Genomic DNA, 25,034 nt, shown 5'->3' with positions numbered 1-25,034 from the left:
ATAAAGTGATGAGGGCCTATCAATAGTAGGGACCTTACAACAAGTTCCATTATACAAATAACCCTTCATTAATATGAAAAATGATAAGAAACCTTCACCCACTCTCCTCTCTATCTCCAACTCTCTATGTATTTGATCAAGTTTTTGATAAATTTATCAGAAACAGGATCATAAAGCCGATCATATTTCCTCTCTTTCTCTCTCTCCATCTTTGTATCTGATCAGGTTTCTAATCAGTTTCACCACCATTAACAATGACCGATCATATAAGGAAAGGGAAATATTCATTTAAATCGCCTATACACAACATTAATCCCTACTAAACATATGCCATTCATCCATCTCGAATGTATCAAACCATGTCTACAATAAATAAACACAGCCTTAAACCCTACTTCAAAACATATGCCATTCATCAATCTTGGTCATATCTAACCATGTGTCTACAACTAAGGGAATGAAAACCCTAAAAAATCTTGCATTAAAATCAAGCAAAAGTCAACGTAATATAAAGACAGTTAAAAAAGCATACTGAATGATAGCAAAAAAAATACCCTGATTGTCTCTTCCGCCGCCGACAACAAGAGTCATCTTCTCCGGCAACGACTAAGTTAAAAAAAGGGGTACACAATTTCTTCCGACGATTTCTTCCACAATACATAGAGTAAAGCACTAAAGCACTAGTTTCTTTGATTTCAACTTTTCTGGCGTTGCATTCGGGCATCGATTTCAACTTTTCCAACATCGCATTCACTTGACATCACCGGCGCGAGGAACTGGTTTCTTCAGAATTTCAAGTAACAAAGTGGGTGAACAGTTCCTACTTGCAAAGAAAGGATTATAATTGGGGTCATTTTTGTCATTTTGAAAATTAATTCAAGCATTGCTCGAAAAACCACGGTGGGTAGTTATGTCTTTTTGCATTTTGACCAATGGTGAATTAACGCCAAATATTGGGTCATCACAAATTGAAAGTTCAAATAGTAGATTATCGCATTTTAAAGTTCAGGTACTAAATTGACACTCACCTAAAATACAAGATACCTATTGAGAATTTTCTCTATACACATATATTATGTGTTATTACAATTAATAATCCAGTATGTGATTGTCACGTTTTGAAAATTTGGATACATTTTAAAGTTAGGGGACAAAGTGACGCTATAAAGTACAGGTAATCTAATCGGGAATTTTCCCTTAAATTATTAATTGTTTTTATTTTTATTTTTATTTTTACTTTTTGCATTTTCTTTCATCCTCCTAGCTCCCACGGTCCAGGACATCAAACAGAAACAGTCCATCTTCTCTCCTCTCCGACTTTTCTTATCGTCTTCAACATTTAATCTTTAATCTTCTTTGGGATTAGGATTTTAGTAGTTGTTGCTGGCTTGCAGCGGCAACCTTATTAGGCGGCGGCGAAGAGTTGGCTACTGCAACTACCATCTTGAGCGGGGATTTCTTGCAGCGGCAACCTTAAAACTGTGTCGAAGACTTGAAGCTATCCTGTGGTTGATACTCAGGTTGCAGCTGAAACCTTCTGGTTAATGTTGCAGAGGAGATTTTTTGAAGAGGAATTTCTTTGTTGAGATTTCAAAATGCCCCATGTTACTTTCTCCAGAGTCTAGAAAAACAGCCGATTCAACATGTCTTACTGAATTATTGTGAATCTGTAAGAGAGGGGTTTTCAGAGAAGTTAATCAGCTTTGGATCTTTTGACAAAGAGGGTGGTTTTCAATCTGCAAAGAGGGGGGTTGTTTAGAGAAAGCACAACGGAGGGATTTTTCAGTCTGTAACAAAGAGGATTTTTGGTTTGTAACGGACCGAATCGTTTGAACCAAACGGTTGAACCGCTGACTTGGAAACCGGAGGCCAAAGCGGTTTTGGTTCGGGACCTTCGGGCAAAGGCAGCACTTCTGAAACCAAGATAGCGCAATGGTTTTTCAACAGTCTTCGGCACATTTGGTTTCTTCTTAATTTTGATATGTTTCTACATTTGGTTTCAGGGCTTCTTTTTGTTATTTTGTTCTCTCACGATGTTCGAAGGATTGGTACGTCAGTTGCTGCTAGGTTATCTCGGTCGATATGTTAAAGATATTCATAAGGAGCAGCTCAAGATCGGATTATGGAATGGTAACCCGAGCCATAGCTACAATTTCCCTTCAATTTCTTTAGAGATTGTTGCTTGTTTCAATCATTTGATTTGTCATTATGTTGCCTATGTTTGTTTTGCTCCATTCTTTTAACTGATTAAGAAGTTTCACACCTGAATTAATTTTGCTGGATTTTTTTCGTGTTTGTATTCTTGTTTTTTCCTCCATTTTGATGGTTATATGGATAAGGTGATTGAAATTGACTCGTTGAGCTATTTATTGATCATAAGTTTTTGTAATCCTTACTTTGTTTGAAAAACATATACAAGTAACTTTGTTTCTAGTTTATTCCTGGTTACTAATAGTATGTTTGGTCAAGGGCTATTATGATCCCGACAGTCGTAACTAATATATAATAGAAATGAAAGTAGAGAAAAAGGTTAGAACAGTCAACTTCGAGGGCATGTAGGTATGCCTCTTTGAGGGACCAAATCTCCCACGGGAGCATTTACTCCCAAAATATAGTTGTTCCTCCTTTTTGAGAAAGTAAGGTTTTTCATTAATGGCAAAAAAACCTATAGACCATATACATCCATTTGAGTCTAGAGCTACACAACTTGTTATCAAGATATCAACTAGAAAAGAGGTCAGAGGTGGAGAGATTGATTTCTGATATTGAGTTTAGTGGTAGAGGGGAGAGAAGGAAGTCTCCCCTTTAAGGGAGTTCTAGATTTGAAGAGGGGCCAACGCTAGTGTGAAGCTTAATGAAGATTATTAGTTGGAATGTGAGAGGTTTGGGGAGTGCAAGGAAAAGAAGGGTGATTAAGGATTTCTTGAGAAGAGAGAGACCTGATATAGTTTTGCTACAAGAAACCAAGTTAGCAGAGTTAGACAAAAGGTGGGTTAGAAGTGTGTGGAGATCAAGAGGAGTGAAGTGGGCCTCAACTCCTTCATGGGGAGCCTTCTCTTGTGCCTCCTTTTTGAAGACCCTCTGTTCTTCCTCCCCTCAGTTGGCCTTTTCGGTTAAGGAGCTTTTGGCTAAAGCCTGTTCCCCCTAAAATTATTTTGTTTTGCTGGGAAGTGTTTTGTGGGAAAATCAATACTTTAGACTGCCTACAAAAGAAGAAGCCTTTTATGTGCTTGCCCCCTAACTGGTGTATTCTTTGCAAAGCTAATGGTGAGGGCTGCTTCCACTTACTAATTTCCTGCTCCTTTGCTGTTGTTATTTGGGATTAGATTTTAGCCTAATTTAGATGCAGGTGGAATCTACCCACTGATGTAAGTTTGCTTTTTGACCCGTTGGTCTTTGTATGGCCCACAAAAAGAGGGAGGATCATGTGGAAATGTATTAGAGCAACTGCACTTTGGACAATTTGGGAGGAAAGGAATGCAAGAACCTTTGGCAGTTTTTTGCACAAAATGGCTGTTCTTAGACTTGAACCTCATTTCTCATGCTTATCAGCCTGGGATTTTACCATTGCACTAAGCAAAAAATAAATAGGGAAAGTCGGGAAAAGTCCACTTTGAGGGGGACAAACCTCTCCAAGGGGGCAAATCCTCCACCAGAGAAGCTGCTCCTAAAACATAATTCTTCTTTTTCAAAGCTATATGACATCTATAATATACAAGAGAACTAGGACAAACTAAGCATGTAAGTTGCCTGATAAAATGGGTATTGAAGAAAACTTTCTAATAGATCTCAGAAATATAACTAATTTTTAAACTAAGAAATAAAGAAAAATTAAGTACTTTTTAGATACAGGATCATAACAAGAGCTTTATGAAATGCATTGATAGGTTTTGTTTTGCTGGCCTTTATTTTTTTTTTCCTCAAGTGGTCATGAACCTAAGGTTCCAATCTCCAATTAACTAGTGACAACGTTCTCAGATTTTATATTTGATGTCATTTATGTCCAAAAATATATTGCTTAACCCTTTTACCTAATCCTTATTTGGTTAGCAAAAAGACCTATGCTTTTTCCAAAAAAAAAAAATCTTTACTTAATGTGCCTACCATTAATGCATGATGCAGGTTGGAACCTGCAAACTGAGAAAAAGAAGAAAAAAATAACCTAGGAATCAACACCTAGGTACCTTGTTGGACACCTTAAATAGATTATTCAAAGCTGAGGTTCCTTGAAGAACACCTGTTACAATGCCCAACCATGGGTCAATTCAAAAGTCAAAACTATGTGTATATACATCTCTACCACCTGGCCTGAACCCAAGGTCAATACACACAGATGGGCAGGCCACCGGCCCTCATACCCAACCATGACCTGTTGTGGTCTACAGTATGCTAGTCTGCTTTTTTGGTCTCAATTTTCAAATGTAACTATGCCTTGTTTGAGCACTGGCAGGAGTAACCACCCGTAACTGCCTGCGCCTCATTGTTATACACCTTGCACCTGGACCAGGTCATGTTCTCATCACCACCCTTGCCCATCTGTGTGTATTCTTCTGTCCAGGTGTGCACTTTGCTCTTGAGTGCCTTCCAAATCTGAACATTGTGCACCCTCTGTTGGCGACTACCAGCATCACTGGGTCTTGTTGTCCTGGCATTGGTGTGCCAACTGCAAGCTATCTGCATGCTTGGCCAACAGCTATGCCCTGCCACGGCATCTTCCTGCCATAGATTGTCTGCCTTACTAAATCTGCCCTGTCCTGCTATCCCAGTAATAGTACACCCTATATGCCAGTCCTTGCCCACAGTCCTTCATGGCTGTGGATTCTCATGCCTCCCTCATGAGATGAGTAAGTCTTTTAGTGGCTTAGGTCAAGGGCATATTTGTCATATTGGTTATAATTCATAATTAGGTGTGGATCTGTAATTTTGTTGTATTGTAGTGCACTCATATAAAAAGCTAATGAAGTGGGAAGAGCTGAGCTTGTATGGAAGATTTGTTAGTCTTGCCCACGCAGTTCACCACGACCACTGAGCCATGGAGCCATCAAGTTAGGGTTTAACACTAGCTATAAAGGGGTGGGGAGACCTGAGCTTGTATTGGGGTCCCCATAGGCTTGGGGTACTTTTTTTTGGTTGTTAGCTTTCAGCTGTTGTATATCCTTCCCTACATATGAGCAGCTCAAGTTGAGGGGATTCCATTCTATGACATTTTAATAATACTACATTTGATTGTATTTTATTATTAATAAAAGATTGAAATGCTATAACTATCTCCTTGTTAGTTGTCTTTTGGACATTTAAACAAAATACCACTTTGTTCTCAGTCACCTTCTCAAGAAACAAAAAGAAAAAGGTATGAGAATGTTTTTTTTTTCTCCAGAAAATTATAATTATTAACAAGAACGTGGCTTTGGTGATTGCAATGCCATATATGCTAGATATTTTTGTCTGTGTGGCCATGAGTCAATGTTTGTCCCAGCTATCTGGTGTTTTGGGAGGGGTATACTGGATATGGACTTAACCTTTTTTTTTTTTGCACAAAGGCCCCTATTTTTTGTCTATATGCATATATTGTATAATTCTTAAGGCAGTTTTACCTTGTTTTGCAGGAGAAGTTCTATTGGAGAATGTAGAGCTAATTCTTGAAGCTTTTGACTACCTACAATTGCCTTTTGCACTAAAACAAGGTATTCTGATCCATTTTCTTTCTCCCATCCTGAAATTTCTTAACTGTGGAGAAAATTTGATGGTACTTAAAAAGTGTCTGACTGCATGTATTTCTCCTAGTTTAAGAAAACAGATTTATATTTGCATTTCGTCTTACTTGAACATGAAATAAGCAGAAATATCATTTGCTATGAAATATAGTTAACGTTGGATCTTAGGACCCCAATACAACTCAATCCTGTTAACCAAGTTGCTATGAAATCTTTTAACTCTCCCCAAAATCAATGAAAAAAGTTACAATTGAGTCCAAAACAACTGATTTCTTCCCACCCCTTGTTTTGCCAAGACATCAGCAAAATAAGTCTTAGTTTCAGCTCTGAACTTCTTCCCCCACCTGTTGTTAGCACGAATGAAGCTTATCTCTTCCTCCATTCCTTTGTCTCAAATGTGTGATTATACTTAAAATGATTCCTTGAAGGTTTATTGACTAATTTCATATATTTCCCTGATTTTTAACTTTTCCAAACATCTTAGTGAAATTTACGAAATATCCCAAAAAATTCCCTGTCTCCCTATGGTGAAATGTTCATTAATATTGAAATTGCGAACCATGTTCTTAACAAGGGTCTTGTGGCCGTAAGCTGCTTGTTGTTCCACCATGGCTACTGGGAAAGGTCTTCTGTGCTCTTTGACTCAGTATGGTGAAAGTTTTTATTCTTTGTTATTGATTGAAAAAAGGTTTTCTCATTTGTTGGTATAATTGATTTTGCTGTTATCTGAGCTCATTCATTTTTAAGCTCCTTTTCTCTCTTTCCAATTTATCTTTTGATGCTTTTTTCCTCTTTTTTATGGTTTTCTCTTCAAATAAAAATATATTTCCACTTATCTTCCCAATTAAATTCTTTCTTTTCTCTGATAGAAGGTAAATGTTTTCTCTTATCATCTTCTCTTTTACTTTGGTCATGTTTTCTAGGCCATGTTGGGAGATTAAGCATCAAAATTCCATGGAAAAAACTTGGTTGGGATCCTATAATAATCGTGTTAGAGGATGTTTTCATGTCTGCCTGCAGAAGAGATGATAATGAGGTATACTGGAGCATTTTATTTCATAAGTAATAATTCAAGCTTCATCTTTCATTCACTGTATGGTGGAATCTTCTGAAATTAATGACAAATTTGGATCTTGCTGCTAAAAAGATACGATGGATAATCATATTACTATAAAAGGAAAAAAGATTTCATTTGAAATCTAATTGTTGAGCCATTTTTTTCCTTTTGGTAGTGGAGTTTAGATTCAGTTGAAAGAAGAGAATATGCAGGCAAGAAGGCCAAACTTGCCACAGCAGAGCTAGCAAAATTATCAAGACGTGTATGTGGTGAGTAAATTTCATTTCAAATTTTCTTTTCTTTTTATTTTGATGTACATATACTTATACATATATCCTTCTTCAGATTTCTAATGTTCAAACATCGGTAATTATAGTTATTTAACTGTAATAATTTTTTGATAAACTAATTTCATGTCTGCATGAATCAGGTGACATAATTTTCAAAATACTCTTTATGATGGTTGGTAGCATTTAAGCTATGAGATAGTGGAATGAATCTATAAATCATGGACTTGGCACTAGTCCAGACTCCAGAGCAAGATATATTTTGATTCTAGGTGGGGGAGGGAACTAGTGAGGCACTAGCAAAATATCTTTTTCTTGGTGTAATGATGAAATCTCAGGCTGACAAGTGTGAGTACATGGGTTTGAGTTGAAGAGCAACCACTCTATGCAAAAATGCCAAAGTTTAGTCTGTACCCAGTCCACCCCTTCCAAGATCCCTGATAGCTGGGACCAACATTGAGTAATGGCCTTTTTTGGCTCTTTTTTTACCCCATGTACATGTATTCAAAGGGTATCTTTTTTGTATGTCCTAATTACTACTGGGGATGACATGTTAGAGAAGTTGGTTTCCAGGGATGAAATTGAAAGCTTTGAGGTTTCTGCCGAAGCGGTGCCTGTGGAGGAGGATATGTTAATAGAAAGCTTGGATTTAAAGAAATTAGTTGATAAAGAGGTGGAAATTGGCAAATTATTGGGCTTTATTCTTTTTGGGAGGGAGAGTTTTGCAAGGAAAGTTTTTGAAGCCTTTGAAAGGAAGAGGAAGGAAGAAAGTATGAGGAAAGTTTCTGAAGCGCTAGGAGGAGAAAGATGGGATGAGGAAGGAGGTTGGGAAGAGTTTGGAGAGGTTGAAGATTAATTTGAGCTTCGTTGGAGCCTATTTGCTTCTGATGTTTTAGTGCAAGTTTGGTATCAGTCGAGCTTATTTTTCTGAACTTCGTTTTAGTTTGGGTGGGAGTTTTTCTGTTGTGATTGTGGGGTGTTATCGCAACACCTATCTCTTGGTTGTATTCAGTGTTTTTTTGTTTCTTCAATAACATTTTCCTTTTACTTATCAAGTTATCTAAAATAAAAAAGATTGTAGGGATGTGGGAGAGGGGGGAGAGATTTAAGGGGAGACTTTTTTAGAAATGATAAATTAAAGTAGAAGTGAAGTGATTATGAGGAGAATAAGAGAACCCAATGTTTCTCTATCCATATGAGATATGGTTTCTCTCAAAATAAAAAAGAAAACAAGAAAAGGGTATAAATTGTAGTGATGTGGGAGAGGGAGAGGGAGAGGGGGAGAGATTTAAGGGGAGACTTTTGAGGAAAGGATAAATTAAAGTGGAATTGAGGTGATTATGAGGAGAATTTAGGAACAGAGGTGAAAGCTCTGTTAGAAACTGAAGAAAAATTCGAAAAATGGAAAAAAAAAATTACAGGGGACAACAGAGGAAGGAGAAGGCTTCTGTGGAATACACTGCTTTAGTATATAGTTATAGATACTTATGATTAACAAAATCTACTTGTTATTTATCACAAAAAGAAATGGTGGCATAGTTACCGAAGTACTGCAGAAATTATTTCTTGGCATTATTGCTGTTGTTTGAATCTGGGCCATTTATTGAATAGGTACTCTTGTTATCTTGGTGCAGATAATCAGGCTGGACAGTCGTTCATTTCATACATTACTGCAAAGGTAACCATCTTGAAAGTTCTTTGTTGCATTAATTAATTAGATCTGAACTTTATGGTAGCTGTTTATGACCTTTTTTATTTGTAAGTTCTTTGTTGCATTAATGATGTCATAATGACATCATAACTTTGTCCTTCAAAACAAGATTTTAACCATTGGACTGCAATAGTTTGAGTGGTTTGAAAGCTGGTTCAGTCCTGAATAAACTGAATATAATAGTAAGCTAACCTAGGGCTGGTAGATGGTGAAAAAGGTTTATGGGTAACCTTGCTTTAACATCAAACAAAGTATTCTCTGAATCTAGGAGAAAATTCAGAGAATAGTTGCTGGTTTGCTTCTAGTAGCAGAGAACTACTGGAGAATAACAGAGAAAAGAAGAATCATGTGTTTCTCTTACACTGATTTCAAGGACAACTGTGGAGAAAAATAAAAACTCACTCATTCGATTTTGTTTAGTTCTATTCTGGATAGATTTCAAGGACAATCAATGCTCATTGTCTTTAGCGTATGCTTATGTTGTGACAGTGGGACCTCCATAATTGATCTCATAACTTCTATCCCCAAGAAATACCTAGGGGTACATATAGGGCAGGCCCAACCGAGCCCGGACTGGTTGGAACCATTCATTTCGATGAGAAGTAATCTTTGCTATGGCATTTCTTACAACTTAATCTGATTGAGTGTGTGATTTATATGGGCCATTACTTGGTGTAACGGTAAAATCTCGGGTTGTCAAGTGTGAGAATGTGCATTTGAGTCTGAGAGCAGCCATTTTGTGCAAAAAAATGTGAAATTTTAAGACCGTATTGGTGTATTCGGTCCATCCCTCCCAACACCCCAGCTAGGGCCAACATTGGGTAATGGCCTTTTTTGAGTGTGAGTTATCAAAAACTTTTCTGTTTCTCTCCTTCAACAAAGGCCAAAATATAGCCTTGGGAATCAACTGCCAGATCACTTTTTCTTTATGGTTCAGCCTGCCTATGTGCCAGGTTGCCAGCTTGAGAGAGTCTCCAAAATTGTTTTGGGGAAGACCCAGCTGATGTTGAGAGCACTCAAAATGCTGGTCTAGATTTTGTGGCTCATGGGGCAATGCACAATGCACAAAGAGGTGATTGACTGTCTTGGGATCATAGCTGCAAAAGTCACAACTCATAGAAGAGAGATTCATTCTTCTACCTGAGAGCTTGTCTCTGGTTATGCATTTACCTAGGACTGCAGTCCAGGTTAGGAAGGCCACCTTTGAGGGGATATGATGGGACCAAATTAGTCTGTGAGGGAAGTGTAAAGAGTGGGGATTATTCAGGTTCCTTATGAAGGATTTGACAGAAAAATTCATGCTTTGTCCCAGGTTCCTTATGTTTTGGAGAGAATGTAATAACTTCACCATGTGCTCTTTTTCTCAATCCTGCAAGTTTCTTTTCTTCTGAATTTGGTAAACCAAACCACCCGGTCAGCATCAATAGGGAACATCTCCGCTACAGGTGCATCTTTGTTCTCCACAATGGAGAATAGTTTTGGGAAAAAGGTTGCAAGGGTTCTGCTGCTACATCACCAGTCTGCCCATTCCACCCATAGCAACCATAAGGAGAGGTTATGTAACTAGAATCCCAGCCCTAATGTTGTTGTGCCACCAGCTATCTCTTTCTAGGTTGAATCTTGTGAACCATTAATTTAGAAGGGCCATGTTCATGTCCTTGATGCTGTGCAGGCCCAAGCCACCATTAGCTTTTAGGGAGCAGATTTTTGACCAGTCAATCAAGTGGAATTTGTTTTCTTGTTTCACACCTTTTCATAGGAAATCCTATTGGATCTTTTCCAATTTAGAGGCCACCTTGTGAGGCACAGGTGAAAGGGGTAGGAGATAAGTAGGTAGGCTGGACAGGGGGCTTTTGATTAGGGCAAGCTTACCTCTCTTTGAAGGGTATCTTTCTTTCCATGAAGCGAGCTTTCTTTGCATATATGTGCATCTCTCTCTCTCTCTCTCTCTCTCTATATATATATATATATTCTAGCACAGGGTTCTAGATGGCACTAGAGAGGATGCAATTTTGGTGGGATTCAAGGATTGTGAACTCAATTTTGGATGAGATGTTAAGCCATATTTGCTTAGTTTTGAATTTTCTCTATTTACCTTTGATGAGGCAAAAAAATGTATGAATATATTTTGTTTTGCATTTTTTTTTGTAGTAGGATCCCAAATTGTTGTTTTTGGGTAACTTTGTTGATAGTTTGGGACCAAGAGTATTTTCGTCATTTTACAAGTCAGATTTTTGGCCAGGGGCAGTTGGGTGCATATCTGTTGGGTTTTGGTCCCTTGGGTCTTTTTGTAACAAAAGTTATCTTTTGAGGGTTCATTTGAAGTTAGTTTTGTTCTTAAGGAGTTGCTTGTGAGAAGGAAACATTCTAGGGGCTTGAAAGGAGGTGAGTTTACTTGGACTCCCGTAGCTGAGAAAAGCTTCCAAGAGCTAAAGATGAGGATGACAAAGGCTCTGGTATTGGCTTTACCTGATTTTAACAAGCTCTTTGAAGTTGAATGTGATGCATCCCATGTTGGAATTGGAGCTGTTGTTAGCCAAGAAGGCCATGTAGTTGCTTACTTTAGTAAGAAACTCAATGATGCTAGAAGGAGGTATTCTACTTCCACTTATGATGTTGAGTTTATGCCATTGTGCAAGTGCTGAAGTTTTGGAGGCATTATCTTATCCAACGGGAGTTTGTGTTGTATTTAGACCATGAAGCATTGAAATACCTTAACTCCCAACAGAAGATAAAGGGAAGACATGCTAAATGGGTTGACTTTCTACAAAAATATAATTTTGTTTTGAAGTATAAGGCTGGACAGCAAAATCGGGTAGCTGATGCTCTTAGTAGGAGAGTTCACTTGGTGTCAACAATGTCTACTAATGTTGTGGGATTTAGCTCCATCAAAGACCAATATCAAGATGACCCTTATTTTGGCCCTATTTGTAGAAGCTATGCAGTAGGTGACAAGGATATTCGAGCTAAGTTTGTGTGGAATGATGGTTACTTATTCATGGGCAATAGGTTATGTATTCCATCAGGATCTTTGAGGGCATTACTCATTGCTGATTTGCATTGCAAGGGACATTTTGGTCGCAAGAAGACACTTGAAATGGTCTCCAAAAGGTACTTTTGGCAAGGCTACAAAAGGATTTGTTCTATTATGTTGATAGATGTCACAAGTGCCAAACATCTAAGGGGCAGCATCAAAATACAGGTTTGTATCTTCCCTTACCTATACCAGAAGCACCATGGACTGATATTACTATGGATTTTGTGTTGGGGTTGCCAAGAACTGTTGGAAAACGTGGGGTTACTGGTTCAGATTTGAAAATAGAATTGTATATATTCCTAGGATTGTGGAAGGATTGATTTAGAAAGTTTTTTCTTTCTATTTCTTTCTTTCTATTTTTTGTACTTTCTAATTGTTTTTTCTTTCTATTTTTTCTTCTTTCTATTTTCTTTTCTTTCTATTTTTCTTTCTTTCTATTTATTGCAGCAGCTTACTGTATAAATATGCCAATTGGCAATAGAATGAAACATATCAGTATTCTACCATTCCAAAACATGGTATCAGAGCTCTAGGTTTGTCAACCTTGAGATATTTTTTCGGCCTTCATTGCTAGTTTTTCGTGTTTTTCTCTTCTGGCCTTTAGTGTTGATCTATAACCAGAAGTGTTCCTTTATTCTCCTTTCCTGCTGGCCTTATTTTTCCTCCATTAACAGTGTCCGACATGACTGCAACAAGTGCTCCCGTTCAAACCGATGAAGGAGCAACAAATTCTCATCCTTACACTGGTGGTTTGCAGAATATTCAGGCAACATATAGACTGAATGGCCAGAATTACTTGAAGTGGTCACAACTAGTGCGTACCTATTTGAAGGGAAAAGGAAAAATTAGTCACCTCCTTGGAACAGGACCAAGGTTGGGCAAGCCAAATTTTGATGCTTGGGACGAAGAGGACTCCATGATTATGTCATGGTTGTGGAGTTCAATGATACCCAAGATCAGTGATACTTGTATGTTTCTTCCCTCTGCAAAGGCTATTTGGGATGCTGTCCGACAAACCTATTCCAAAGCCCATGACGCTGCTCGTGTCTATGAGGTCAAAGTGAAGACAGTGGCAGCCAAACAAGGGAGCAGGAGTGTTACAGAGTATGCAAATCTGCTGCAAAATTTATGGCATGAGCTTGATCATTATCGGGTTCTTGAGACAAAGTGCGCAGAGGGTGCTGTGATCTTGAAGAATTTTATTGAAAGAGATAGGGTGTATGATTTTTTGGTTGGACTGAATGCTGAATTTGATTAGGTCCGAATACAAATTCTTGGCAAAGAAGAAGTGCCTCCATTGAATGAAGTTATAGCCCTTGTCAGAGTTGAGGAAAGCCGTCGTGGAATCATGCTTGAGCGTAAAGATCCCGAAGGCTCATTCATGGTGGCAAGGGGAGGAAGTTACAGTGGTTCAAAGGGTGAGAACAATCACAACTTGGCTCGTGACACAACCACCTGTGACTCTAACGGTAACCTCTGGTGCACCTATTGCAAGAAGCCCTAGACACACGAAAGATCGGTGCTGGAAACTTCATGGGAAACCTCCCACATCCAGCAAGGAATTGGGAAATCGAGGAGTTTCAAAAGGAGTTCAACAGACCCATAATGTCTCCACAACCCCGCAGCAAGAACACTCAAGTCAGGGACCATTTAATGATGAAGAAATTGAAAAGCTAAGGAGCTTCCTGAAATCCTTGAAACCAGGAAGTGGTTCTACGTCTCTTGCTGTTTCAGGTGAGTCTTTATCTCTAGGATTACATGCCTCGACTAGTGTTTTTTCATGGATTCTTGATTCTGGAGCTACTGACCACATGACACCCTCTTCACTACATTTTCTCACCTATACACCCTGTCCTAGTAATAGAAAAATTTCTGTTGCTGATGGTTCTTTCACCACAGTGGCAGGGATTGGGAATATTCAAATTACCCCATCCCTATTACTTAAAAATGTACTTCATGTTCCTAAGTTATCCACTAGCCTTATCTCTATACATAAACTCACCCAGGATGTGAACTGCAATGTTGTGTTCTTCCCTTCTTACTGTGTATTTTAGGATCAGGTTTCGGGGAAGAAGATTGGACTTGCTAACGAAAGAGATGGACTCTACTACCTTGAAGCAACCAACAAACTATCTCACACTGTTATGCATGTCACACACGAGTCATTCTTATCTACCTCCAATAAAGATTTAATTTGGAGTCATCATTTCCGTTTTGGTCATCCTTCATTTCCTATTTTAAAAACAATGCTTCCTTCCTTGTTTAAAGGAATTGATGTTGAAACCTTTCATTGTGATGTTTGTGAACTTGCTAAGCATAAAAGGGTTTCTTTCCCAATCAGCAATAAAAGATCTTCGACTCCTTTTTATTTGATTCATTCAGATATATGGGGCCCTTCTCAAATTCCCAACATTACTGGTTCCAGATGGTTCGTCACCTTTATTGATGATTGCACTAGGGTCACATGGATTTTTCTTCTTAAGTCTAAATCTGATGTGGGTACGATTCTTCCCAATTTTCATAACATGGTCCAAACTCAGTTTGGTGTGAGAATTAAAAGGTTTCGATCTGATAATGCTACAGATTATTTTAATTAGAATTTGTCCCCATTTTTTCAGAAAGAAGGCATTGTGCATGAATCCTGCTGTGTTAACACTCCCCAACAGAATGGGGTAGCTGAGAGAAAAAATGGCCATCTTTTGCAAACCACCTGAGCCTTTCTCTTTCAAAATCAGGTGCCAAAACAATATTGGGGGAAGCTGTCCTTACTGCTGCCTATACCATAAATAGACTACCATTTAAAGTTCTTGACAACCGAAGCCCAATACAAGTTCTTTCTCAATTTTACCCTGATATTCGAGCCTCAAATAATTTCACACCAAGAATTTTTGGCTGCACTGCCTTTGTTCATGTCCATAATAAGGGAAAATTAGACCCACGAGCAATCAGGTGTGTCTTCTTGGGATATTCCCCAACTCAGAAAGGTTATAAATGTTATCATCCAGCCACCAAAAAATTCTACACCTCCATCGATGTCACATTTGAGGAAGGAAAATCTTTTTTCACTCAACCTTATCTTCAGGGGGAGCCCTCATTAATGGAAGATAAGGCCTCAAATCTACTCTCCCTAGATGTATTACCCTCCTCACAGACATTCAATTGTCAAGAATCACATCCCTCTGAGTCACATTCCTCTGAGCCCCACATTCCCGAGTCTCAACAAGAGTCAAACAACCTGACCATTGAACCAAATTCGGACACTGTTAACCCCACGAATGATGTGCATGATAATGCTCAGAACCTGAACCTACACCTTCACAGTCTGAGTATGAGTATGACCTACCTATTGCACTGAGAAAAGGAACCAGAGAATGTACCAAACGCCCATTGTACCCTTTAGCCAAATATTTATCATTCCAAAGATTCTCTAAATCCCATAAAAGTTTTCTAGCCAGCCTTAACACCATTCCAATTCCTAATACTCTAGCCGAGGCACTTTCTAATAAGGAGTGGAGAAAAGCCATGAGAGTGGAAATGGAGGCATTAGAAAAAAAACAACACATGGGAAGTTGTGGATCTACCAAGAAACAAGAAAACGGTAGGTTGTAAATGGGTGTTCACAATTAAGTACAAATCTGATGGGTCATTAGAAAGGTACAAAGCACGCCTGGTAGCCAAGGGATATACACAGACTTATGGGGTAGATTATCAGGAGACTTTTGCCCTAGTAGCTAAAATGAATACAGTAAGGGTGTTACTGTCGTTGGCTGCTAACTATAATTGGGATTTGCAACAGTTTGATATAAAAATGCGTTTCTCCATGGTGATCTAGAAGAGGAGATATACATGGACATTCCACCGGGTTTTGGAGAAGGCATTAAAGGGAACAAAGTTTGTCGGTTGAAGAAAGCACTATACGGTCTCAAACAATCTCCGAGAGCATGGTTTGGAAGGTTTACGAAGGTAATGCTGAGTACAGGTTACAAGCAAAGTCAAGGTGACCACACATTGTTTATCAAACACACAACCTCAGGGGGAGTTACTGCACTATTAGTCTATGTGGATGATATAATCGTTACTAGGAATGATAAAAAGAAGGAAGCATTGAAAAACTGCCTTGCCAGAGAATTTGAGATAAAAGACTTGGGGAGACTAAAGTATTTTCTCGGAATTGAAGTTGCACATTCTAAACAAGGCATCTTTATCTCTCAACAAAAGTATGTTGTTGATCTTTTGAGAGAAACAGGAAATATGGCATGTAAACCAGCTTCCACGCCTATAGATCCCAATCATAAACTTGGTGAAGCCAACGAGAATGTAAGTGTAGACAAGGAGATGTTCCAAAGACTAGTTGGAAAACTCATTTATCTTGCACGTACACGACCGGATATTGCATATGCTGTAAGTGTAATAAGTCAGTTTATGCATAATCCTAAAGAAGTTCATCTGCAGGCTGCTCATCGAATTCTGCACTATTTGAAAGCCAATCCAGGAAAAGGAATTTTATTCAGAAGAAATGGGGGACTGGCTCTTGAAGCATATACAAATGCCGATTATGCAGGATCTCCAGTAGATAGACGGTCCACTTCTGGTTACTGTACCTTTTTAGGAGGAAGCTTAGTCACTTGGAGGAGTAAGAAGCAAAATGTAGTGGCTCGGTCAAGTGCAGAGGCAGAATTCAGGGCTATGGCACAAGGAGTGTGTGAATTACTCTGGTTGAAGATAATTTTAGAAGACCTGAAGATTCCACGAGAAGAGCCTATGAAACTATATTGTGACAACAAGTCATCCATCAATGTTGCTCACAATCCTGTTCAACATGACAGGACAAAGCACATCGAAATTGACCGGCACTTTATAAAAGAGAAACTGGACAGCAAGTTGATTTGCACTCCCTATGTGTCTACAAAAGGACAACTGGCCGATGTACTTACTAAAGGGCTCAATAGTACAGACTTTCGGAGAATTATAGCCAAGCTGGGAATGGAGGATCTCTATTCACCAGCTTGAGGGGGAGTGTTGGAAAACGTGGGGTTACTGGTTCAGATCTGAAAATAGAATTGTATATATTCCTAGGGTTGTGGAAGGATTGATTTAGAAAGTTTTTTCTTTCTATTTTCTTTTCTTTCTATTTTTTCTTCTTTCTTTTCTTTCTATTTTTCTTTCTTTCTATTTATTGCAGCAGCTTACTGTATAAATATGCCAATTGGCAATAGAATGAAACATATCAATATTCTACCATTCCAAAACAAGAACAACTAGGGGTAATAACTCTATTTTTGTTGTGGTTGATCGTTTCTCTAATTTATTGGTTGCCAAAAGACTTCTGATGCTTCTCATGTAGCTAACTTGTGTTTCTAAGATGTTGTACGGTTGCATGGATTGCCAAGATCTATCACATCAAATCGTGACACAAAATTCCTTGGCCACTTTTGGAGAATGTAGAGAAGATGGGCCGAATGGCCCATAGGCTGCTTAACATTCTTTATTTTTTATGTTCTTTGCTGTAATGGGCCTTAATCTTTATTCTTTCTTGTGTTATGTTTCTTAATTTTCTGCCCAACTAGGGGCCTCTCTATAAATTATTAAAGTTTAACTTAATGAAATGGAATTAGGGGTGTAAGAGAGAAGGTTATGTTCGAAAATCTCTCTCTCTGAACCCAAGTTGTCGCCTTCTTCTTCTTCTTCTCTCTTCTTAAAATCTGATTTTTGCTACTTTCTATTGAATTTTTGCAACTTTCTAAACAACCCTTTCTTTTCAAAAGGCTGTTTTTCTTCTTGGTATCAAAGCAGGCTCGTTTTTTCCCTCTTTTCACCTCTTTTTTCCCATACACAGTGTGTATGGAGAACTGAATTGTATGAATAGTTAAATAAACCTATTCCAGCCTAGTTGTTAGTGGTTTCTGGAGAGAAGGGGATTGGTTTTGTCGTCCTCTTGAGATTCAAGTGTGTTGCCCGAAACCCTAATTTGCTGGAGAAATCTGATTGCGGGCCCCACAGGGAGTTTGACCTGGGCGCTCAGTGACTGAAGGCCTTCTCATCCTTCATCTTGAAGATCAAATCAAGTGGATTGGTGTTCTGTGAAGTCTACAAGGAGCGGCTGAGTTTTCTATGTTTCTCCCGACTTCCGGGTGTGACGCAGGTTGTTGATACGACTGCATAGAGGTTGGCTCACAACACAGTTTTTGTTCTGTCTTCATTTGTTGTTATTCAAAGTTGTTAGAAGTCATTTTTGAAGTATTTAAGAAGATGAACTCTTCAGAATTTGAAAACAAGCATGTTCCTGAATCTAGACTAGTGACCACAGTCACTATAGCATGTTCCGGGAGCCTCTATAGACTCTCTACTGGCTATGACCACAGTCAAGCTGGATGGAACTAATTATTTGGCTTGGTCACAATTAGTAAAAATTCATATCTGTAGTAGAGGCAAATGGGGTTTTATCTCCGGGAGCAGAAAGGCTCCTTCAGAAGATGATCCATCATATGAAAACTGGATGCAAGAAAATTATATTGTTATTGGATGGCTTGTGAACTCAATGCAACCACAGATTAGTCAACACTTTGTGGATGAATTCAGCAAAGGAAATTTGGGATAGTGTTGTCGAAACCTATTCCCAGAAATTAAATGTGGCCAAGGTTTACAAGTTGAGAAGTGATGTGAAGAGTTTGAGACAGGGGGAGAAATCATTAGCTGTATACTTCTCAACACTGAAGTCTTTATGGCAAGAAATAGATTTGATAGAAGCTATAGCCTGGGACACCACTAATGATGCTGAGACCTACAGGAAACTGGTTGAGAGAAACAGGGTGTTTGAGTTCTTGACAGGGCTGAATCCAGAGTATGACATCACAAAGAAAAATATTTTATCCAAGGATAGTGTTTCACTGTCTTAAGCCTATGCCTTGGTAAGTAGTGAAGAAAGCAGAAGACTTGTCCAGGTCCAAGGGGCTGGTCTAAATGATCACTTTGCTAATATGGGAGTGAAACCCAAGGGAGTTGCAGGGACTCCAAGTAGCTCAGGGAAGAAAGAGATTATCTGTGAGTATTGTAAAAAACCAAAACACACTAAAGACAAGTGTTGGAAATTGCATCCTGAGCTTCTTTCTCTTCGGTTTCAAAAGAAGTATGATAATATGAAGGTAGGGAGTGCCAATGCTGCTGTTGGTCCAGATAGTGACATATACCAAACTAAAGAGATGATGACTAGTGAACAGTTAGCAGCTATGAAGGCAGAATATGAGAAGTTTGGGAGGATGATCAGTCACCTAGAGGGTGTGGCCTCTTCTTCCAACCCTCCAGGAAATTCAACCTCTTCTGCATTTGTTCATTCAGGTATACGGGCTTCTGCCAATCATGCAACCATTTCAGGTAATCGTAGGATCCCTTGGATTATTGATTTTGGTGCTTCTAATCATATGACCAACCTTTTCACTTTGTTTGTTTCATATGATTTACTTCCTAGACGTGACAAAATTACCCTAGCCGATGGCTCTCTTGCCCCTATCTCCGGCAAGGGAACCATCAAGGCTATAGATTCCTTGGTTCTTCCTTCTGCTCTTCATGTACCCAGGCTAAATACAAACTTGTTATCGGTAAGTAGCCTAACTAAGTCATTAAACTGTTGTGTAACCTTCTTTCCTTCCTATTGTGTTTTTCAGGTCAGAAGGTGATTGGGAGTGGCCATGAGGCGAATGAAATATATCTGCTGGATACTCCTGGACAGTGCCATGAACAACTTGGAAAAGATGCTTTTGGGTCTACATCTACAAAGTCCATTAGTCGAGTCATGTTATGTCATTTTCATTTGGGTCATATTTCTTTTTCTACATTAAGTCATTTATTCCCAGAACTGTTTAAGGGAATTAGTTTGTCCAGTCTTCATTGTGAGTCGTGTGAACTGTCAAAACATTGTAGAAACAGTTATCCTCTGAGTAATAAAAGATCTTCTCCTTTTCATATTGTGCACTCTGATGTGTGGGGGCCTTACCACTTACCTTCTATGGGTGGTTACAAATATTTTATCTTGTTCATTGATGACTTCTCTCAGTTCACTTGGATATTTTTGATGAAGTCCCGTGATGAAATTCCTAGACTTGTGAGGCAATTCCATGAATTTGTCCTAACCCAGTTTGATACCAGAATTAAAATTTTCAGATTCGACAATGCAAAAGAATATTTTGAGAAAAGCCTGACCTACTATCTCACTGATTTGGGGGTTATTCACCAAAGCTCCTATGTTAGGACCCCAGAACAGAATGGAGTTGCTGAAAGAAAAAATAGACATATTGTTGATGTTGCAAGAAGTATTCTATTTGCCTCACATGTCCCTACAAAATTTTGGGGTGATGTTGTTCTCACTGTTATCTACCTTATCAATCGTATGCCATCCAGGGTTTTGGGGTTTAAGTCTCCCTTCAGTTTTCTTCATCCAGACAAGGATCTTTTTCCTATTCCTCTTCATGTCTTTGGCTGCACTTGTTATATACATATCCCAAGTGTCCAGAGACATAAATTTGAACCAAAAGCCCACAAGTGTATCTTCCTAGGTTATTCCCCCACACAGAAGGGTTACTGTTGTTTTGATCCGAAGACTGGCACTCGGTATGTCTTAATGGATGTCACCTTTGATGAGTTTTCTTCCTTTTATGGTTCTTCTCAGGATAGACATTGTCCAAAAGGGGAGAATTTGTCACAGTTGTTTGCTCTTCCCCTTCCTGTTCCAGTTGAGTCTTTTGTTGAGACTCTTCCTCCTTCAAATGAGTCAAGGGAGGATCAGTCATTTCACTCTCATTCCAATGTTCCTATCCCTCCTCCTTCACCTCCTTGCCCTCTTTTAATCCCAGGTTGTACCAACGGCAGAGAACCAGAAATGAGCATATTGTTTCCCCTACAACACATGAACCTCATGCACTTCCAGTTACAGAAGAGACAACAGGTACTGTTACAGCCCCTTTGGAGCCATCATTCCTAGACCTTGATATCCCTATTGCTATTAGGAAAGGAAAAAGGAAGTGTACTACACATTGCATTTCCAAACACCTTTCTTATAGTTTGCTCTTTCCTTCATATTTTGCCTACCTTTCTTCTGTTGCTTCTAACCCAGTTCCCAGGTCTATGTCAGAAGCTCTTAGTATTCCAGAATGGAGGGATGCTATGAGAATAGAAATTGATACCCTGCACAAGAATGACACTTGGGAAGTGGTTGATTTTCCTGAAGGGAGGGATCCAGTAGGCTGTAAGTGGGTTTTAACTATCAAATATCATGCTGATGGCACCATTGAAAGGTACAAGGCTAGGCTGGTTGCAAAAGGCTATACACAGACATATGGGATTGATTATCTTGAGACCTTTGCCCCTATTGCCAAGATGACTTCTGTGAGAGTTCTGCTATCTCTGGCTGCACACTCAGACTGGCCACTTTATCAGTTGGATGTAAATAATGCATTTCTGAATGGAGAGTTACATGATGAGGTCTATATGTCTCTTCCTCCATGGATGTATGAAACAGATATGAAAGGAAAGGTCTGCAGGCTGAAGAAATCTCTTTATGGACTTAAACAATCCCCTAGAGCATGGTTTGAAAGGTTTAGGGCTGCCCTTGTTAGCTTTGGCTATGTACAGACACAATCTGATCATATCCTCTTTGTGAAGAGGAGAGGATCCTTGGCCGTTTACCTGATTGTGTATGTTGATGATATTGTTGTGACTGGTAATGATGTATTAGGGATTAATGATCTTAAATCTTTCTTTCATACAGAGTTTGAGATCAAAGATCTGGGGGAATTGAGATACTTTCTTAGCATAGAAGTTGCTAGATCCAAGGATGGGATCCTTATCTCTCAGAGAAAGTATGTTCTTGATTTGCTCTCTGAAACAGGGAAGATGAGTGCTAGACCAGTTGCTACTCCTATCGATATGAGCCATAAACTCTTTGCTTCAGATGGAATATTGTTAAAAGATAAGGGAGTCTTTTAGAGACTACTTGGAAAACTTCTCTATGTTTGCATGACTCGGCCAGACATTGCATATGCTGTCAGTTGCATTAGTTAGTTCATGCATGCTTCTAGGGATATTCACATGGCAGCAACAGAGCGGATTCTGTGTTATTTGAAGGGCTCCCTTGGAAAGGGGATTCTATTTGCTAAGCATGGCCATATGAAACTTGAAGTCTACACAGATGCTGATTGGGCCGGATACATTGATAACAGAAGATCTACCTCTGGGTACTGTAGCTTGGTGGCAGGTAATGTTGTCTCTTGAAGAAGCAAGAAACAATCAGTTGTTGCTCGATTTTCAGCCAAAACAGAATACAGAGCCATGACTCATGGAGTTTTTGAACTACTGTGGTTTAGATCCTTGATGGAGGAACTGGGTATTGAGCATGATAAGCCAATGATGTTATATTGTGATAATCAGGCTGCCATCAATATTGCTCACAACCCAGTGCAACATGACAGAACTAAACATATTGAATTTGACAAACACTTCATTTGAGAAAGAGTGGCTTCTGGAGAAGTGTGCTACTTTTCATCACCTCTGAAGGATAGTTAGCTGATTTCCTCACCAAGGGCATTCCCAAGGCTAAACTTCAACATGATACTGGCAAGCTTGGCATGATTGACATCTATGCTCAGCTTGAGGGGGAGTGTAGAGAAGATGGGCCGAATGGTCCATAGGCTGCTTATCCTTCTTTATTTTTTATGTTCTTTGTTGTAGTGGGCCTTAATCTAGGCCTTATTCTTTCTTGTGTTATGTTTCTTAATTTTCTGCCCAACTAGGGGACTCTCTGTAAATTAATAAAGTTTAACTCAATGAAATGGAATTAGGGGTGTAAGAGAGAAGGTTATGTTCGAAAACCTCTCTCTCTGAACCCAAGTCGCTGCCACCTTCTTCTTCTTCTTCTTCTTCTCTCCTCTTGAAATTTCTGCTACTTTCTTTTGAATTTTTGCAACTTTCTAAACAGTCCTTTCTTTTCAAAAGGCTGTTTTTCTTTTGAGAACTTTATGGAAGCGTATGGGTACTACCCTACAATATAGCAATATATTTCACCCACAAACAGATGGACAAATTGAAGTGGTTAATTGAAGCTTAGACAACTTGTTGAGGAGCCTAGTTGGAGACTACTTAAGGCAATGGGATCTTATCCTACCACAAGCTGAATTTGCCTTCAATGATCCAGTTAATAGATCCTCCAATGATCCAGTTAATAGATCTACAAGGAAGACTCCTTTTGAGGTTGTGTATGATCGGTCATCTAAAAGTGTTTTTGATCTAACTCCTACAACAGGGTTGCAGCGAGTGAGTGATGATGCCAAAGCTTTAGCTGAATCCATTCAAGAGATTCAAGAGAATGTACGGCAAAAGCAGAAAGAAAGCAACCAAAGGTATAACGAAGCTAAGGATAAGCATCGTCAGATGAAAGAGTTTCATGAGGGCAAGGCTTATTTGCGGCCTGAGAGGTTTCCTGTTGGGTGCTACCATAAGTTGAAGTAGAAAAAGATTGGTCTATGTCAAGTGCTGAGATGGTTTGGTGACAATGCATATGAAATCGAGTTACCAGCTGGTTTGTCCATTTCACCCATTTTTAATATAGCAGACCTCTTTGTTTACCATGGGGATCTAGAACCAACAACAAAGGTTGGACAAGGACAAGCACAAAGGGCCAATAGTTCTAATGAGTTTGAACAAGTAGAGGGTGTAGAAGATGTTCGAGTCACCAACACTCGAAATGGGGCATCTTTTAGGTTCTTGGTCAAATGGAAAGGGAAACCATCAATTGAGAACTCTTGGATTAGTGAAGAGGAGTTTATGAAGCTAGATGGAAACATGTGCAAGGCTGCTAAAATTGTTGCTCGCATGGGGTTGAGCTCTTTTTAACCCGGCAGGAATGACGAGGCAAAAAAAATGTGTGAATGTATTTTGTTTTGCATGTTTTTTTGTAGTAGGATCCCAAATTGTTGTTTTTGGGTAGCTTTGTTAACAGTTTGGGACCAAGGGTATTTTCGTCATTTTATAAGTCAGATTTTTGGCCAGGGGCAGTTGGGTGCATATCTGTTGGGTTTTGGTTCATTGGGTCTTTTTGTAACAAAAGTTATCTTTTGAGGGTTCATTTGAAGTTAGTTTTGTTCTTAAGGAGTTGCTTGTGAGAGGGAAATATTCTAGCCTTCTAGGGGCTTATGTGTAAATATTTTAACTGGCTTGTCCAGCATGCTAGTGAGTCTTGTAAAAGAGAAGGGGGCTGTTTTTGTAGGGGTCTTTTTGGTTATTTCTCTCTTGTTTGAGCTGTAGCTCAGCCCCAGCTAGGGTTTCAAGTATTGGGAGCTTGGGTTTTGAGGAGTCGACCCATTTTTGGCACCTTCCAATCCCTCTATCGCTGCGTGTCCGTGCGGGAGGCCAGCTTGTTGCCATTGTTACTGTAGCGGAACTGTTCCAGGAGGAGTTTTAATTCAAGTTCAGGTCTGAAATCCCTAAACATCCAACTTGTTTGTTGTTTTCAGCTTGATATTTCTTGCGGTTATTGCTGCATACTTGAGGTACTGCATGTAATTTGTCTTTCTGTCCACATCAACCTTATTTCATTTCTTTTCTTGATGTTTGGTTATGGACTTAAGCTGATTGAAATTGCATCCTATGCCATTCTTGTTCAAGTTGCCTAATGATGCTTCTATCTGTAGCAAGAACAAAGCTTCAATATTCTTTTTGGCATCATGTTGTTGTTGTGTTTACTTTCTATGTCAATCCTTAGACATTGAAATATTTTTGTTGTTCTTTGTTGATCATTAATCTTATACTGCAATGCCTGGCCTTTTTCCTACACAGATACTTGAAGGCATACAGGTCTCCATAAAAAATGTTCATGTTGTATATGTTGATGAGCAAAGTGACTCGGTACTATTTTTTCCTTGTTTTTTTAATTCTATATCTTTATTTCATTTTAGCTTCGAGTGTTTTAAATGCAATTTTCTATCATTTCTGTAACGTCTTGTTCCAAGTGTAGTTTGCTCTGTGGCTATGCTTCTTGTCCTACATCATGAAGAGTAAAGTTTTTCAATATACAAGTACTAGGTTTAGTGAGGAAAGTGAAGAGGTGGGGATAAGGTTTTAGATTGAGTGGCTTGGAACATACTATACACATCCACAGAGTTGTTAGGTGTATGCTACATGAGCAACTATGATGTTATGAACTTATGATGTCATTGGTTTGACTCAATCAATCCAGCAGGTC

At 39.0% G+C, this 25,034-nt stretch overlaps 1 protein-coding gene across 6 annotated transcripts in view; it reads left to right on the top strand.

The window, feature by feature from the left end:
* Positions 1 to 1,777: 1,777 nt before the first annotated feature.
* LOC104593388 (vacuolar protein sorting-associated protein, putative (DUF1162)) overlaps positions 1,778 to 25,034 on the top strand; it is a 156,223-nt gene continuing 132,966 nt past the window's right edge. For 4 of the 6 annotated variants that reach the window (XR_016078241.1, XM_088890931.1, XM_019197043.2 and 1 more), the window contains exons 1-6: positions 1,894 to 2,130; positions 5,607 to 5,684; positions 6,638 to 6,750; positions 6,947 to 7,040; positions 8,693 to 8,736; positions 24,629 to 24,697. Coding sequence is in view for 5 of the 6 variants with exons in the window: in XM_088890931.1 (XP_088747057.1) it covers positions 2,034 to 2,130; positions 5,607 to 5,684; positions 6,638 to 6,750; positions 6,947 to 7,040; positions 8,693 to 8,736; positions 24,629 to 24,697 (495 nt within the window). In the remaining variant the exon portion in view is untranslated. Of the gene's footprint in view, positions 2,131 to 5,606; positions 5,685 to 6,637; positions 6,751 to 6,946; positions 7,041 to 8,669; positions 8,737 to 24,628; positions 24,698 to 25,034 lie in introns of those variants that run through there. The other 2 variants (XM_088890930.1, XM_088890932.1) reach the window with 2 other exon arrangements.

This window comes from Nelumbo nucifera, chromosome 7 (assembly GCF_055504915.1).
Source record: "Nelumbo nucifera cultivar China Antique chromosome 7, China Antique-T2T, whole genome shotgun sequence".
NCBI classification, from domain to species: domain Eukaryota; kingdom Viridiplantae; phylum Streptophyta; class Magnoliopsida; order Proteales; family Nelumbonaceae; genus Nelumbo; species Nelumbo nucifera.
The sequence above is the reverse complement of the archived record's forward strand: the minus strand, read 5'-3'. Positions and strand labels throughout refer to the sequence as shown.